Source organism: Euwallacea similis, chromosome 19, assembly GCF_039881205.1.
Source record: "Euwallacea similis isolate ESF13 chromosome 19, ESF131.1, whole genome shotgun sequence".
NCBI lineage: Eukaryota > Metazoa > Arthropoda > Insecta > Coleoptera > Curculionidae > Euwallacea > Euwallacea similis.
Genome location: NC_089627.1, coordinates 124,327 through 143,640, shown reverse-complemented (window position 1 = coordinate 143,640; position 19,314 = coordinate 124,327). Strand labels below are relative to the sequence as shown.

Genomic DNA, 19,314 nt, shown 5'->3' with positions numbered 1-19,314 from the left:
AATAATTCTGTTTTAGGTCTATATTGAGGTCACGAACGAGAACGATAACGCCCCTCTCACCGAGTTTCCTGCTTATTACCCGGTTACAGAGGAAGGTAGTCCCCCGGGAACTGTAGTCGTACAAGTGAAAGCCACTGATAGAGATAAGGACCCCGACCAGAAGATAACTTACAAGATAATATCGGGAAATCTCGAGTCCTTCTTTTCCATTAATTCTGACACAGGTAAGTCCACTAATTCATATTTTGAGTGTCTGGGACTGTCCAAATTGTAAGCAATGTGCACCTCATGCTAGATGAACGATATATAAATATATCTTTTAATTGCAGGTATTGTAACGACTACCACTAGAAAATTAGACCGTGAGGCGCAGAACGAACATATCTTGGAGGTAAGTGGAAATTCTATAGTCAAAATAACTATCTAACTACATGTGTTTGTTTATGTATTACTAAATAGAGTAGGGTTTACCCAGGGCAAAGTTTATTACGTTATATTAGGCAGGGTGTAACATATCATCATGGAGATATGTTAGGGAGCAATAGTACTCTGCAAAATAATAAAAACATGCTAGTGAATCCATAGTCAAAAAAGCACGATTTTCGATATATAGGGTGACAAAATTTCACTTTTTTTCTCATATTTTATGTGTTTCTCACGTACACCTCGAATTACATTTTTGAAATTTCGTACACTTATTTCCCTTAAGATCCTCTACAACAAAATATGAACATCATAGGTAATCATGTACAGGGTGTTATGTTTTTTGATGGGTAAAATGGTGCGTTTTTGACAATGAGTCTATTAGCATTTAAAAATATATATATTTTGCAAAATACTATCACTGCCTGAAATATTTTCAAGATAATATATTACACCCTGTATACAAAAATTGTAAATATAAAAGTTTCAGAATTTTATTTGGTTCGTGCAAATCTCTTAACAAAAATAAATAAAGGGTTGTCCGGAAATGATAACAACTTTTTTATTTTAAATTAATGGAATGTTAGATTTGCCACTTCTTCGCGTCTCATATCTTCTTTTGCTTTAGAGGTGAATTTTGAAATCAAATTTGCTAGTGTATGTTCTGCCATTGATAGGTTTGTGATTGATTACAGCATAGGTGGTGGATGGGTGAGGAGTAGTGATACTTTTGTATTTCAAGGTGTTCTGGGCAATACTAAGGGTTGAGCTAGATTGAGCCAGGTCAGGTAGTAAGTGCTACAAAGATCTGTAACTATTACGATACATGTTAGACCGTATCGGTCATTTTGAATTTAATTAACGAAAAGCACAAAATAAGGACTTTATTTCCATTAGCACGGTTATGTGAATGGTTTAATGTGGTGTTTTAAATTATCTTGTCCGAGGTTTCTCTCGTTTCTGCTTCAAGGGGGAGCTCAATTATTCTGTTTCCAAACACTGTTATAGAACATCTCCCAAACTTATAAATTAACCCGTCGAATTAGTTTTAGAGCGAGCTTAGTGTTTCTGTGAAGGTTCTGAAACAACCTTTATTTCCTTTATCGTTTTCATTGTGAAACACCCTCCCATAATTGGAAATAGGCCAGTGCATTATCATCCCCCACTAGACCTGAAACGACAGGGTGTGGGGCCGTAGTATTTTATTCATGTTAGAGCCAAAGTGGTTGGGGTGTAGTTTTTCAGTGATTGAGCATCATCGATTAAACGCAAATTCCTGTAGTATTATCTTATACTTCCTTGCTTCGCCTTGGGTTAAATTTGATTTTACCTCATTACTCGCATAATGGCTATAAGCAGCAACCTGCGAACAATATAATATGGAACGTTTCCAATAAAGCCTGCTGCATATTTTACGACACCTAACATTAAAGTTTGTTAGCCGTGAAGTTTCATAAAGTTCCTAATTAACTTCTTATGTTATTTAGCTAGTGTGGACGTGCAAACGCGAATTTAGTCGCCGGTATCGTAATATTTTAGCACCTTAGGGGTTCCGCCTCGTTCGAACGCAATAATAATCTTTGATGACGCGTTCCGTGTTATTAGGCGTTCGAGTTTTGTGGTCTGCTGTTTCCTCTTTGAGGGTAATATATGCTTTCTCATCTCGAGTGACGAATGAATCTTCTTTGTGGTTTTGAGAACAGTCACATATTACCTCGTTACGTTAACGATTACAAAGGGCTTAATTTAATGACCGAGTTAATCAGTATAAATGTATGCCCCACAGCTTAAGCCGTTTTCCATACCAACGGCCCCAGAACGATTTATCATAATTTTAAAAGCGCGGTTTGCGAGTTCCAGCCTTAATTTAGATATTCCGTCAAGACTAATTATCAAGTCCGGTGATAACGCATTGCTCAGTGGCGACCCGTCCAAGGCGTTGGTTTATTAATGAATGCAACAACAATGGGGGGAAAGTAGGTAACATCTCCCAGAAGTTTGTTGGAAATTTTCGTTAATACTTTCAAATACTTGTAATGCATTATTGGACGAAGTTGAGAAATTTGAAGATTTTTAGTTTTAAGACTTGTAAATACTTCGTCATAATTAATATCATTGAGCTCATAAAACAATAAGACTTTGTCTTTGCAGGTGTTAGTGTCCGATAATGGAACACCCCAGTTGTCATCCACGACCAGGGTTGTAGTGACAGTAGATGACGTCAACGATAATTCGCCTGAGTTCGAACAAGCTTTCTACACTATCACCATTCCGGCGTCGGGAAACTATGATCGTGCCATGTTCCAGGTAATTTCCGAATAGTCTAAACTTATGACACCACTGCAGAAAGAGAATGATGGCGTATTCATTAAATACGCGTATATTACAATATCACGGTCAAAAACACATGGAACAGTGACAATTACAATGATATTTTATTGGACGTAATAGAATTATGATTAAGACCCCAGTTGACTATGTTAACTATCAACTGGCTTTAATGACCTAAATCTTCTACTTACTAAATATTACCAAAACCCGCTGCTACTAAGCAGTTTCGTGTGCATTGCATTACGGCTTTAGTAAAGCAGTTGTTTATTCATAAATTTGTTGTCATGGTAATATGTTCGTAGAATGACGCCAGAGGCTACTTAATTGACGATTTTGACGGCGCAGACGCGGCGGTCGAACTTGAACCATGGGAGAGTCATTCAGACTTCGAAGGGTTCGAATCCGGGCTTCGGGTAAGGTTTAGACAAGTTCATTGCATGCGGCATGCTCATTATTATCCAATGCATAAAGCACCCTATGCTGTGTTCATAATACGCACTTGTTTCAACACTATATATATGTTTCTATATATAAAGAACAACTACAAAAGCTTGGAAACAGTTCAAATGAAACCGATAAATACTGGTAACAAGGGCGAAAAATCTAATTAATTTAAACGACTCTTCCCTTAGGGGAGATTTAAAATTAATCCCTCGGAATTCATTAGGTAAAGTATAATGTCTTGAAATCCCGAGGTTTAGCTCAAAGCCACAATAATCGTTTTCGGAGTGGCGCTTGAAAAACGTATTTCGCGAATGCAAGTTCATTTCGAAAGAACAAAAACATTTCATCATATTACCAGTTTAAATGTTTAAATCAGTTTAAAGTCCTTTTTTAGTTAATATATTCTTGGTACCTGTAAATATATCAAATGCTATGAATTATAAAGCAGTCTGACAAGTTTTCTGGTCGGTTAACTTTAGGGAGGAAAGCTCTAATCCATAATAATTATCTGGGCCACTCTTCCAGATCCAACAGCCGGGACTGACACGTAGCCCACATTCGTCATCTTGACAAACTGGCGACGGAAAGGTCGGCTTCGGTTAGACTTTCAGATTTAAGGGCAAATATTCCTGCTTAACGTCATTTATTCTTCCTCGATGGTCGATTTATTGATCGCCCGTTAAGATTACTGATTTGTAAATCGATGAACCATGAATTAAATCTGCCTTTTTCTCCCTATACCCATCTTTCCTTTGCAGGAAAATAGATAAAACAAAAATCGCCAAAGTCAAAACGAGTTTGATATATTATTAGCAATTTCTCCTGAAATATTACTAACCACGTTAATAGCGTTTATTTCATAGTCTCTAAGTAGGTCTGTTTACCCTTTGCTATTCCGAAACACAGGATAAATTGTAAAGGCAGGGTATTGATTTGCGACCGGTAAATCGAACATTACAGCACCGAATACTATAATGTTGTTGTCAAATAATGTTATCGGATTCTTATTAGGGTGAATAGAAAGTCTTGAATCTCTTAACTTTACCAAGAGGAAAATATTCATATAAATGTTTGAAATAACAACACATCATTGTTCAGTTTCGAGGTTTTCATGGAAGTTTCAAATAAAGTTGCTAGTTCATTGATCCAGTGGTCCTTAGGGACATGACTTTTGAAATTGCTGTCGTTTCCACAACTCTTGTACTTAAATTATACATTTTTCCATTACTGCGATCATGGTGAACACTAATTTCAACCGATAATTTGAATAATTGCAAAATATACTTGTTTGCAGGTAATTAGCTAAATGTTTATAAAATAACTATAAATGCAATTGACACTACTAGAATGAGATAAATAAATACTTAATTGCGTTTGATTGCCATTAAGTGAGAAACGTAGATAATATTGCTTTCGCTACATTTTCAAGAAACATTGTTTTTTGAGTTTTTATCATTATGTTTATGGTGTTTTGTATAGATGCATCTGAACGACTTATAAGCAATATGACCTAAATTTTCAATCTTCAAAGAAAGCGTGGGAATCACCAATTCTTGGGTGCGTTCATCGAGAAGGGGTGTGTGCAAATAACCTAAAGATCACACTAAAGTCGTTCGAAAATTATACAATATTAAAATATACCAAAATTATATAATTTACTAAGCTATTTATAACTAATATTTAAGCAAAGAAACGCACGGTATTTTAATTATGAATCATTGCTAATACAGCGTTCCTTCATTTTAACTTATAGCTCGGATTATTTACAGTTATAGGTACCCCTTAATACGTTCATTTGAAACTCCAAACAGACTTAGGCAAAACCTTGTTGTTCTCCCTGTTTCCCAAAGCTTTAGGTGTTTATATTTAGTATCGCATCCTGAAACAAAACGATGACTCTTGTGAAACGAGGCATAATATGTCAATAACTGCATTAGTCCGTGGTTTGGAATGGAATAACGAATTAATGATTAAGAAAATAAAACAAATTATGCGAGCTAGTGAATATAATGTAGAGGACAATTGACAGAGTGACATTCGTTAATTAATCAGATGTCAAATACAGTTGACGTAATAAAAGGCGATGCCAGCAACATATTGGTCAAAGTCGGAGATAAATTAGGGTCGCATAAATTAACCCGTTTTTCCCAAGGTTACCTATTTTTTTCGGGCACCTTTTTACAGGACACCATAATCGTGTAGATTATGATAAGCTGGTAAGTACCTAGAACACAAATACCTTGTAAATTAGGCGACAATATAAAATAAAATAATATGGGATGCACGTCCATTAGGTGTTGTTATGGTACCCTTAAGCTTTAAGGGTATATTTTTTAATCCATTTATTCCATAGGTTGACTATAACTTACATTTCAAAATCAAATACCATTTTTTTCTAAATTTCTCTCATTACCTGCTTTATTTTTGGCTATTTATGCTCAATTTCATTCTTGATCTGTAATAATCAATTGCAACCAGTGGAATGACTATAAAATATATTTTTTTGGATATAACCATTTTATAATTTTATTAAATACTTGACCATCACATCACGTTTTCTTTTCTCCCTTTAAAAAATACAAGGTGGATGAAACATCGGAAAACGTAAAAATATCTTTCTGTGATTGTTACAGTTGCAGTAACATGGTGAGTGAGGAATTAATCAAATCAAAAATTTGATTATTAAGTCGTCAGTTAGATGTCAGTATTTGAAATACTTTATTATAGCACTAAAGAAGTGTTTAATTTTAAACGTACTAAGCTTTTGCGAACTGGAAAGAGCTCAAATTTCTGGAAGAATCAATTCAATCAACTACAGCAATGTTTGCAATGAATCAGCTACAGCCGTTACAGGTTAGCAATACCACAGAGTTCTAGAAAATGATGTCTCAATATATGAGAATTCCTGGATCAAACCAAAGTCAAATGATGACCTTATAGATACATTTTACTTTCAATACAATATAATTGTTTTTAATGGAGGTTTCGACTATTCAGTTCAAATACATGCAATTCAAAAGAAACTACAATATGGAAAATCATGTGTCTGATGAGAAATAAGCATATTTGTTTTTGAATGAAATACATATATATATATATATATATATATATATATATATATATATATATATATATATATATATATATATATATATATATATATATATATATATATATATATATATATATATATATATATATATATATATATATATATATATATATATATATATATATATATATATATATATATATACAGGAAAGATCCTTTCGGGGTAGTTGGCAGGATAACAGTCCTTACATTGACAAATTTTAGAATTCATACAATGTGGGGGTCGAAGACGTCGAATAAATCTTAATCCAATAAAATTTATATCTATCTACAGAATTTTGGGATCGAAATGTACTGCTGAATACTATTCCAGACGTAAACCCTCTCAATCTCCTCATTATTTTTGAAAGAAGGGACAATTCTAGTTCTAAATTTGCCCATTAGCTAAGTAAATCTTATGGTTGAGAAGATTATTAAGTAGATACTTATATATTATTATGACATTTATTAAATATCCTCTTTCATATTCGTACTAATTATATTTCTGAACCTAACAAAGATCAATGCTCAACGAGGACATGCAAAAATATGGGCCTTGCAGTTTGCATACAACTAGAAAAAATACTATACCTTCCATGAAGATAGAATGAGATTCAATTAAATTAATTTTAAAGGTCCTGAATTAAAGAATCTGGCTTAAATGAGGTTAAAATATTAATATCTTGAGTGTTGAAGCATTAAATATCTACCTACTAAATGTATGTTTTGTTCTAACCACTAAAGAAATCATATAGGATCATTCGGGTTTAAGATTAGTATGAATTGCCTGCTCCAACTAAACCTATTTAATCCACTATTTGAAGAGTTAGTAGCTATTAGCATAGTAAACCATAATACCGTGTTGTTGACTCGATGAGGGTCTCAAATATCTGTTTATATTGCAAAATATCTACAGTGGATATGTAACGAATAATTTTAAAAACATAATAATCCCCGTTTCTAAACCGATTAAGACTAGACTGACCCAGTAAGCAAACAGTTTCAGTTGAAGAAGAAACTGAACATAATAGATATTCGAATGGCAATAGTTTGTATCGAAGATATTAGCTACGATTCCGAGATAATCCATGTCCAATAGCAATTTCCAGACGTACCCACCCCATTACAGTAAGATTTTTATTGGAATGTTAGTTTTGATGTTGTTTGTATAAGATTACCACATTCTCTTCGGGTCCTGTTATTGTCTCTTCTACTTACTATGATCACTTAGCATCATATATGTATAAATCATATAAAATAAATGACCTTTATAACAATTTAGTAGAAAATTATGAACCTTTTTATGAAAGGACTAGATAATTTTGTTCCGCTTGATTTAAAGCACTTTAGTAAGTTTGCCCTCAGGTTTACTGGAAACCTCGTCTATAACAGTTTAAATGTTTATAATTCGGTTAAAAAATTAAAATTAGCTTTAGTCACTACTGAGCTAGTACCTAAACTCATGTACACGCTATTTAATAAACCGTTTGCAATGAAGGAAAGCAGTGAACTAAATTATTTACTTTTGAATCATATAAATAGGATCAAAGAAGTTTCGTTTTATCTGAATCATATTTCATTAAATATTTAAATAGTATCCATGAACCATGCTTAAAGCCGGTTCGTATAGACGACCAAGTTATATTTACATCATAAATAACTGAACACACGCAATGAATATTATATGAAGATACTTTGAAACTAAAATTGACTTAAATTTTAAAACTTTTTTAATTGCATATTAATTTTTATTTGGGGTGTTTCATAATAGTATGTTAAAAATCAAGGGATGAATCTGTGGATGATTTTAAGAAAAAAAAGTTCATATGAACATGAGTCTGTTTTCGTTTCCTATCTGAAATACAGGGTAGTAAAAAAAATTCTTCTAGTTTTTGCCTAATAAGTCAATTCGAGCATTAAATATTTTTTATAAAAAGTGGAGAGCATAAAATAAGTATAGATATACATCTTTTAAGGGGAAAAACAATATTTCTTATTTCACAATCAATGGCGTCCCCATTGATGCGACCTTAAATATTTTAAACGAAAAATATGATACGCCATTGATTTTTTTAAATAAAAAAAATTTTCAAAATGCTTTATATTTCTGTGGAAAAAAGATTTCTTGAATATTTTTATTTTAAAAAATTTAAAAAAAATGATTACTCTGTATTTCACCCAGAAAGCCAAAATGAACCCATGTTCATATAAACTTTTTTCTTAAAATTACCCACAGATTCATACCCTGAATTTTTTACATAATATTATGTAACAACCTGTATATAAATTTGATTTTGAAAAGGACACAGTACGGCTATATCAAAATGATGTCACGGCCAATACTTATTCTCTAAACTTTACCTTCATTTTGTCTTAGTGAAATTCTGAAGTTTTCCAGTGAAAAGTGCTATAAATATCTATACCCGCTCTGCCCCAAATTTCTCTGCAAAGTTGGCGCCATATGCATTTTAGAGGACTAATAAGACCGATTTAAATAATCCATCATTCGGTAAATGCTAATTAATCATCTTTTAATCACCGCTAATTACTTAATCAATAGATGGTGAGTGGATGAATCTATTTACAGGTAAAATAGAGTAATCCGTTTGCAAAAGGGTTTAACAATAACTTTATGTTATTTGCTACGTTGTCATGTTTATTGTGTGCTGGTATAGGAGCTTCCCCCTAATTCGGATCTTGTTTTTATCTCTGTTAAACTAAAGGAATTCTCCATGGATTAAAACCATTCCGAGCGGAAATGGCAAGCTAGTATCATATGAAGTTTATATGCGGGCAAATCGGGTCGTCCTTTGCGGTAAAAAAAGAGCCCTTCCTGTGTTCAAAGTGAGGAAAAGATAACTCTATTTTTTGCTTTGTTTGCTCAGAAGCGGTATTCTTGCAGAAAAAAGATCACAGATTTAAATGTTCATCCTGTTACTGGAGGTGCCTATTTCAGGTATAATTTCTCTTCGTAAATTTGCAATTGGTTATATTGGTTAATTGCCAAGAAGAGTGGCAATGAGGAAGTTTTATGACCCAGAAAGTTGCACCCCTTTCGCTGCTCTCAGGGGAGCTCTATTGCTAACGAAAAATCAATCTCTGAAAAAGTTTGTAATGGAAAATAACTTGGAGAAATCACGATCGGGTTCCTCTGATGTCTTCGATTAACAAGATACAGGAACAGGACAGCATTAGAACTTAAATTGAAAGAAACCATGTATGAAAGGAAATAAATGGTGTAATTAGGCTCCCGGCAAACAGACCATCAGCAATCGTCCAGGAAATCAGTTTAGTGGCATAAATTGTTATTCCAGGTAGATCGAATGATGTTTACCTAGGTAATCTCTAGAGGGAGAAAAGGAACAAGTTTCTCACTTCGCAGAACACCACCAGCCGTGTAATAGCTAGCACTCTACTTCTGCCAGGGAATATGTGTAACCAAGAAGAGAAAAGGTTGATTCCGCCTTAGCTTCATATTTTTTCGTAGATTACTCCCAGCACTCAATTGCAGCAAGGTTTAGTTCAAGTTCCGCTTGCAGGACGACCACTAGTCTTGAAGTCGTTCAATACTACCGAAGAAAGGGTTATAGCGGCCAAACGACTCCAAAACTGTTGTTGCATACGTCTTTTAACAATCCGGCCACGGGAATTTTGCCCCTAAAAGTCAAAGTTATAAATATGTACTCTATATAGGAATTTTAGAGAGAATTCGCTTGCGCTATTGTTTGCAACCTACTCGTCTAGTTTGTGGTTTTGTTGACAATGCCAGCGGCGATATTGCTGGACTACGAACAAAGCCATAGTTTCATGAAAAAAGTTGTTTTAGATAACTAACCAAAAGTTTATCTGCTCTGTAAACTGTGGATTTTAGACACATTCATTTCTTTTCCAGGTTCTTGCTTTTGACAGAGATATAGGGAAGAATGCGGAGCTCCGCTACCAAATCAAATCCGGCAAAGGTCGATCCAAATTTAAGATTGACAGCGTTACAGGAAAAGTTTATGCCCAGAAAGGCTTCGAGCCCGGCCAAGAATATGAGCTAAATGTAAGTAACAGCTCGGTTAATCTCATCTAAAGCGACATGCGTAAAGTAACATAAGAAAATATTTATTCTCTCTTCTAATTGGGACAAATTGCTTTCAATACATCTGCGTCAAGACCTCTCCGCTTTTCAATCAATCAGTTAACGGAGTCTGGAAACCTTTAAAAGTCATTAATAACGCGAATTTATCCATCCGAAAAACAATAGAATTTAGGTGGGTGTTCTTTCAGTATTTTAGGAAGTTCAGTAATATTGTTTGAGCTGAGAACGAATACACCATGGTTTGACGATTTTTTGATGTTTAAAAATGTACAAGGCCATGCGCATTATTATTTATAAATAATTTCAGATAAAGGCTACTGATGCAGGCACCCCTCCCAAAAGCAACACCTGCAAAGTGTCTGTAAAAATCGTGCCTGTGCCTGAAACTTCGCAAAATCCCCCCGTGATTAAGCAACCGTCACCCGTCAAATTGACGGAAGGCGACCAGATTGGATTTTTGGTCGCATTAATACAGGCGAATGACGCAGACAATGACAGCTTGTGGTATGACATAGTCGGTAAGTTTTAATAACAAGCGATGATCACTGCAAAAACTCATAGTAAGTGGTGAATTGTAAACGGAATGCGTTGATTGAGCAATTTACTATATATCATTAAAAGTCTAACGTTGACAATAGATAACAGATGCATTTATCCAAGAGATCCCTTTGATATTTCAACACCCACTTAAGGTTTTTTTAGTGATCACCCTTTATTAATGGAAAAAAATAATGTTCGCAAAGACTTTAAAGGGGATTTACTCTCTGTTGAACCGGAACAATGATCATTGAAGACTTTCCATATGTTACCCCTTTCTGCGTCGACACTGAAGGGAATCCGACCTCACCCCAATAAAAAGCCATTCCGCTCTTTATGCGTGTTTTGCGAAAGCCCTCTTTGTACTTATCAATCGATCTTTTAATTAAGGTCTCGGATCCCGTTGCCCCAGAAAGAGCTTTAATCCCGTCAGCAATGAAAGCACCTTTGTCCGACTCTGTTTTACCGCTCATATTCGGCAATTCCTGCTTCATTACCGGGTGAAAAATGTATTTTGCGATCACGCGACTTCTCGTATATTATTCGTATTTTGCATGCCACCAACCTTATAAATTAACGAGTTAAAAAAGGCGAATTATTTAGTTGAGAATTTGAAATAAAAAATATAGAATGCTTTGTAATATTTCCTTCCATCAATTGAACTTACTTTAGTAGTCAAAAACTGCGGTGGACATTATCAAACATGATGAAGCAACGAATGAAAGCTTCTTCTGGGTCTCTAGACGTTGACTAAAGGGGTAAGTGGCCTAGTCCGGCATATTTATTCCCTCTTCTTCTGGTGATGAGGGGAAGGACATCGGTGTACAGAACTAAGCTTCTAGTCCGAATTAAGCGCAGTGATTTCTTTCTTCCAGCTAAAACTGCTTAAATATTTCTATATAGCTTCTCGTAAGTCTGAATAGTAGCGTTGAGATGGATGAACGTTATCCACTTTGTTGAAAAGTGAAAAGGAATCTGTCCGAGAGCGCATGCTCAGCTACTTTTCTCTATTTGTCCTACTTTGCAACACCTGTGCTCCGCCGCTCTCATGTTAACACTACGATTAATAGTGCCTATACATTTGGATCTTTATTTAGATAGTGATTCTCTATTTTGTCCACCTATGTATTTATAAGAACCATCCTGCCATTGAAAATATGTGGTAGCGATTCGGTATCACTATTGTGACAACAAAACTAGTCAGGATGTTCCTTCAGAGCCATATCATTTTTACAAATATTCCTTTTTATACATGCTTTATTAATAAAGGTTTTGAGAAGGTCTATTTAGTTATTTTAATGTCATTACTAACTTCCCCATTAGCGATATTTGGTCCAAAAATTGAATTACATTTGCTAATCTTGCTAGTAAAGATAGGGACGTAATTATGAAAGACGGAGTAATGGGTCTCCACGCAATACACTATTGCGAAAGACGTTAGAATGTATTAATTAACGAACTCCTCGCAGTTTAATCAGTTTCATCTCGTATCAAAACATGAATTCGCTGGAGTTCGTTGAAAGTTTTATTTATATTGTGTATTTCTTCTCTTCTCAGATGGAGATGCCAGACAAGATTTCTACATCGGTAGAGATACCGGTAATATTCTCTTAGCTCATAAACTCGATCATGAACTGCAGGATGAATATATCTTGAATATCAGCGTAACGGACACTGTACATAAAGCATACACACAGCTAAACGTTACGGTCATCGATATAAATGATCATAGGTAAGTTAATATATTCCTAGATGTCCTAGCAACTGTTATTGGCAATAGAAAAGTTTTCTCCTCGACTGAAGAATGTCTTTTACCAACATACCTATAAACGTAAAAGGGAACTGTGCAGTCACACACAAGATAATCGCACTGGCAAAAAATTAAAAAACTGTTACGGTACAATCAATGAAGGTGAAACGGAATATTATGCAGGCAAAGATACAGCTCACGTATGTAGTGTAAACTTGGCGAGGTCTTTTAGTACTTCGAAAAACCCTAAATTTGATAAACATTACTGAAATTTGATGAGCTACTGATACAATCATTTTAATAACTCATTGGAGTACTAGCTCATATCAAAAACATAACATCAGGAAAAGACAAAATAAAAAGTAAAATTCTGAAGAGCTTAACTCCAGAAAGTCACGAGTTCATACTAAATTGGTTGAAGAACTGTATTATAAATAATAGAAGTTCAGAGTTATGGAAAAAAGAAATAATAATTCCTATCACAAAAATGGACTGGACAATACACAAACACAAAACCAGACATATTACATTACTCCCGGTGGTTGGCTTTAAATCGAAACATTCGATTAATCACTCAGTGTTTGTTCTGACTAACAACATACAAAACATATCTTAATAGTGGAAGACGAACAAATTTACTTATGGTCATAAATAAGGCATTTGACCACGTTTGTAGTCCAGAATACACACAGTATAACTTTAAAGAAGCCGAAATATCTACTTCATATTATCAAAAACTTACTTGAAAACTCGCAACTAGAAATACGAATTGAGGACACTCTTTCTCTCGAACAAGGCTCCCTCGGGGATCGTGGCTTTCATCCTTCCTTTATAATGTATACTTTCGTGATATATACCACCATGGCTTTAAAGGTCGAAAACATATAGACAAACAACATTATACATTATTGTAATACTCGGACGATAGTGCACTTACTGTACGTGACAAAAAGACTGAGAAAACGATCGGAAGAATTCAGACCCTAATGGCCAGCAAAGTGACATGATTTTTCAAATGGAGCCCAACTCAAAATGCCCCCAAAAACGAACTTGTATTCGCGAATCGCCAAATTAAAGCGGAACACACAACATTAATGGCCGAGGGTCTCACAACTAAGTCCAAAACGATATAAAATAGTTGGGAGTAACAATCGTCAAAAAACGTAAAATTCACTGAACACATTTGAAATATGAGAATAGAAATTACTAAACGGACAAAACATATCCTATTGCTAACGTATAGCGATAAAGGGATCAGTACAAAAACTGCGACAAAAATATATAAGTCCATCTGCAAACCATTGTTGGACAATGGACACATGCTGAGGGCAAATGCAATGGAAAAAACTAAACAATACATAAAACAACAGAACAGATTGCACTACGACTGATTTCAAAGATGAGGCACCATGACAAAGCAAATTACAAGAATAGCTGGAAAACTACTATAAATTCAGGCGAAATGGAAAGACAATCGTCGCAATTCGACCATTCTTAACCCTCTTTGCCTTACAAGACAAATACAACAATTCCGTTTCCTTTTCCTTTTAACCACTCTATTGGGGTATTTCCAAATGTAAACCCTTTATGCACTCTATGGATGATTATATGTCTATACAATAGGGTGTAACATACCATCATAAATATATTTCAGAGAGCGATGGTATTCTGCAAAATAATTTAAAAAATGCTAATAGGCTCTTTGGTCAATACTCATCACTTCCGATATACACGGTGGCAAAATTGTATATTTCTTTCTCATATTTTGCGTTTTTCTTATGTGTGCCTGGAGTTAAATTTTTTAAATATCGTGTACTTATTTTTTTTAACACCCTCTACATCAGAATATCAAAATTGTAGACAGCGATATACAGGGTGTTATGTTTTTTGGGTTATATATTATATTATACTTTGTTTTTTTTTAACTTCCTGTATGAATTTTGATACCAAATTTAAATTCTTTCCCCAATTCTATAGCTTTTGATTTCTTGCAAATTAAGAAAGTACAGTCTACCTATTCCGGTCTGTAATCTAGGATACCATGGCTGAGCTTTAGCTATTTTAATAATTTTGTTTTGATTTTTGATGTTCTTCATTTTAAAAAATTCTACCTAAGGCATACGAGAGAAAAATACCAAATAGAAAAAATGTGAAAATGGTGCGTTTTTTACCATGGGTCTATTAGCATATTTTTATTATTTTGCAGAGTACTATCGCTCCCTGAAATATCTCCATGATGATGTTACACCCTGTATATGTATATGTACTTATACCCAATTCAACTTTTAAAAATATGAAATTTAGAAAGAAGCATTTTATGTGGTCTTTCTAATACGTTTCCAGGCCGGAGTTTAGCGAAAACGTGTATAAAAAAGAAATCTCAGAAGCTGTACCAGTTGATACGGAAGTTATTACGCTTCAGGCCACGGATCGAGACGAAAAGGATAAATTGATTTTCAGCTTTTATTCCGCCGAAAACGTTCTCTCCCTCAAAAGTTTCAAGCTCGATTCAATTACGGGTGAGTATAATCGGGGGTAGGTACTTTTTGTTTTCGGTAGTCGATAATAGGTAGTTCTGGAGCGCGATTCCACTATGTTTAATGGGATTTAAGAATGAAGTTTAACGGAGGATCGAGGACCAGAATAAAACTTTTATTGAATTTTACTTGATCCTTTGTTTACTTAAATCTATCGATTGAAACAGCGAGATTTGTTGCTGATTATATGCATATTTTCCGGTAGGGGTAATCACCGTTGGAAGTCCTTTAGATCGGGAAACCCTAAGCGAGCACATTATTACGGTTATGGCTCGAGATGCTGGAACCCCTGCTAAAAAGAACCTAGCCAGGGTGCATGTGACCGTTCATGATCATAACGACCATGCTCCCCATTTCGCAGACAAAATTCTTGTAATATTTGGTCATAATTCATTTTATTTCAATTGCAAAACGCGTGTTTTTAGGTAGGAAAAGTGTACGAAACCGCATCGGTAGGGAGCGTGGTTTTGAGAGCTTTGGCCCTTGATCACGATAAGGGCGAGAATGCTCGGATCAGCTACTCAATTATCTCGGGAAACTTAGGAAATATGTTCAGCATAGATTCGGATCTTGGTAAGTTCTTTTTCTAGCCGGTGAGGAATTTGAATGGCTTTACCTTGACTGAAGCTTTTTTTTCCTTGTAGCCGGTAAAATTGTAATGACTCGTTTTACGGGGATTTAGAGCACCCCGTGTGTCACGTTAGGGCCCAGTTCTTAATGGAGAAACAGATGTCTCATGGGAACGTTATACAGCTGTAGTTATACGACCGTGGGGCCTGATTTATTCATGGTCGTGATGCGCTTCCTTTTAAAATACTACGCTACACACTAATCGCTTTGTCGTTTCGAATCTTTTAAAAATTGAATGTTTGGGAAAAATTTTAGGTGCCTATTGATGCGATTTTAGTGTGCTGACCACTTAACAAATGATATTACGTCCATATAAAAAACAATGAGTAATCTTTTTGTCTGTATCCACCAGTGGCCATTTTGACTAATAGACAGCAACAAACATGCAACATTTTTATTTTTAAATAGTATAATAACAAATATTTTTAGGCACGATTAGCGTAGCTCGAGAGCTCGACCTTGCAACCGCCTCTGAATATACGTTGCATATTCGAGCAACCGACCACGGACGCAATCCATTGTGGTCGACTGTGCCCGCCCATATATCATTGACCATGGCAGACAATGCCCCTCCCAAGTAACTAAAATCAATCCTGTAAATTTATCTTTGTTTAAAGTTTAACAACTTCATTGCAGGTTCGCCAGTAAAGAGATCGCAGCGGAGATCTACGAAGACCAGCCCCTGGGCAGCTACGTGGCGCACATAAACGTGAGAAGTACCTCGTCTCTGCAGTTCGAAATTTTAGGGGGAAATACCGAGGACAGCTTCCTAATTAGCCCCAGCACGGGGGTGATCACCACCCAGAAATATTTGGATTACGAGGCACACAAGTTTTTCAATTTGTCGGTGATGGCTATTAATATGGTAAGTGTAGAGATCTATCCAGGAGCAAACAAAATCAACATTGAATGTTACTTCGTTGTGGATGTAACTTTAGTGAGACTTGTTCTACTAAAAAACCTTTATCCTTTTTGAAATATTTGGCGTACTTGTAAAATTTTCTGTAGTTTTATGCTTTGGGGGATTATGGAGAACGAAGGTTACTCGTAGACGATTTGAGACTAAAGCCCGTTTAAAGAGTAATCTTTGAGCGTTCCATCGCCCTCTTCTGAGGTTGGTAGGGCTATAGGGGCCGGAACAATGGTGTGTCGAAGTCTGTCAGATCGAGTTACTTAATGACATCTTAAACGTGCCGAAACTTAACACAAGATTAAACATTAATGATGTGGGTTTCTTATGCCTTCCGGTGGTGTTCGATTTAGTACAGGTAAAGGAAAAAAAATCCAGTTTCCCTTTTTACGAGTGCAGGGTCCGCAAATAGCTTCCGTACTCAAAAACGTAGCAAGACCCGTCACCCACGCTGCACCGGAATCGTCCTGGCTATCTTTGTCGTAGCCCGAATTAAAGGCTATAAATCCGGGTTGAAAATTTCGACGTGAAAATCGATCTAATTTTAAGTGCGTTTTCATTCGTCGTGAGTCACGAGGGACATGAAAAAATTCGTTTCCGTCGTGATCGCAGAGCTCGGAGAAAAAGAAAAAGGAGACGATTCGGTGCCCTATTAAAAGATCGTATAATTCTCATACTGTGCGAGTTATTTAACTTTGGATGTTTCATTTTCGACATCCGTTAGTGGTCGTTTCACCCTGTACCTTCAGAACGCAATGAGTTAGAAATTTGAAAAAATCCAAGATCCTTTACATACGTAATAAGTCTGCCAAAAATGGAAGTGATCAACTAAAAGTTTTTAAATTATAGTTACTTTTTTACTACACAATTTTTTTTTGCAAAGTCTGATTTTGCTCCCAATTTCTGAATTCCCCCATAGGAGCAAAAATTGCATTTTTCGTAAAAGCTCCTATGAAATTTCTAAGTTTTTTCTATATGTGACGTAGATATCCGTATTTTTCCTGAAAAATTGACTAAACTAGAGGCCTTAATTTTCATTCAAAAACGAATGCAAATTTACTCGGCTCTTTTGCGCATCTATACATCCGTTTCGATGAAATGTAGTTTTTGAAATTTATTCACGTCAATTCGTAAATATTCAACTTTGACCGCTGGGCTTGCGAAAATCCAAGTCAAAAAAAAAATAACTGGACGATAAACGAAGATTAGGAATCTTACGAAGGATTTTCACATTTTCATTGACGGCTTTTCCGGCAAGCCCTGTGCCCTTTTCCGCAATGTTCCAAGCCATTGAAAATTCTGTGTTGGGACGCATTCGTTTGTATGTATGGCTGCCTTATAAACCGTTTAAAACTACTAGAAAAGCAAGCAGCGTCGTTGCCCCGTAATACGATATTTGTTTCTCAACGCGGAGGTGCGAGCTTTGAAATTCGTTACCTTTTAACTTTTGTTTATTTTTGTTCAATACTCTCTATGCTGTTTTATTGTTTTTCAATGTTCTGGATGAAATTGGATTTTTTCAATATCTTTAATTTTGCTATTTTTAGATAGGTAGGAATGTGACCAGCGTTTTTGCACATGATTAAATAACAGAAAATTAAGATATTGGAGACCAGAAAGGGATCACATAATATGCCCATTCTACTGGACACATTTGTCCAGCCTGCTAAACACCCCTGGACGAAAAGAGAATTAATTAAATAAGATTTTTAAAATTATTAATAATTGTAAATTTTGAATACCTATTAAAAACAAACTCAATAATCAATGAAATATCTAGTGAAGTATATAGGTTTCTTCTATAAGTAAATTTAAGTATACGTTATTCATATGGAAAGTATACGTTGCATCCGGATCCTTCAAGATCTTTCAAGTATAACCTTCACAGCGTGTTACTCTAATCAAAGTTTATTTTTGCACCTCTCAGGCCTCTGTATCGGCAACTTGTAACGTACTCATACATATCCTCGACAAGAACGACAATCCTCCAGAATTCCTCCAGTTCTGGTACTATGGAGTGGTCAGCGAAGCGTCGCCAGTCGCATCGTTGGTGTTGACAAACACCAGCGAGCCATTAGTGATCAAAGCTTTCGATGCAGATAGCGAACGAAACGCACAGCTTCACTTTGACATCTTGGAGACTTTATCGAGGAGATATTTTCAGATTGACTCGACTACTGGGGCGATCAGAACGAAACAACTACTGGATTACGAGAGCATACAGATCTTTAGTTTTCATGTTCAGGTACGATGGTCTGCGACGAGTTGAGCGTGAAATTTTCACGTCAATTATAGGTTTCTGATCTGGGAAAACCTAAACTTTTTTCCGATGCAACTGCGAAGGTTGATATACGTGTTACCGACGTAAACGACTGCCCTCCAGTGTTTTCCAGTCCCATTTATAACGTAACTCTTCTGCTTCCTTCATACAAAGACATTGCCGTCATTCAGGTCAACGCTTCCGATCCAGACACTGTAGGGAGCGATTCATTGAAATACGACATCATTGAGGGAAACGCTTTAGGTCTACTGTCCAACCTTATCGTCTTTCATTATCTTATTTTGACGATACTTTTT

At 35.5% G+C, this 19,314-nt stretch overlaps 1 protein-coding gene across 2 annotated transcripts in view; it reads left to right on the top strand.

Moving 5' to 3' along the window:
- kug (kugelei) overlaps window positions 1-19,314 on the top strand; it is a 45,566-nt gene that overhangs the window by 11,162 nt on the left and 15,090 nt on the right. For both annotated transcript variants that reach the window (XM_066399658.1, XM_066399657.1), the window contains exons 13-26: window positions 17-224; window positions 330-391; window positions 2,575-2,730; window positions 3,057-3,167; window positions 10,182-10,334; window positions 10,681-10,891; window positions 12,468-12,642; window positions 15,004-15,179; window positions 15,403-15,569; window positions 15,623-15,770; window positions 16,257-16,404; window positions 16,464-16,692; window positions 18,665-18,982; window positions 19,033-19,261. In XM_066399658.1, the coding sequence (XP_066255755.1) occupies window positions 17-224; window positions 330-391; window positions 2,575-2,730; window positions 3,057-3,167; window positions 10,182-10,334; window positions 10,681-10,891; window positions 12,468-12,642; window positions 15,004-15,179; window positions 15,403-15,569; window positions 15,623-15,770; window positions 16,257-16,404; window positions 16,464-16,692; window positions 18,665-18,982; window positions 19,033-19,261 (2,491 nt within the window). The remainder of the gene's footprint in view (window positions 1-16; window positions 225-329; window positions 392-2,574; window positions 2,731-3,056; window positions 3,168-10,181; window positions 10,335-10,680; window positions 10,892-12,467; window positions 12,643-15,003; window positions 15,180-15,402; window positions 15,570-15,622; window positions 15,771-16,256; window positions 16,405-16,463; window positions 16,693-18,664; window positions 18,983-19,032; window positions 19,262-19,314) is intronic.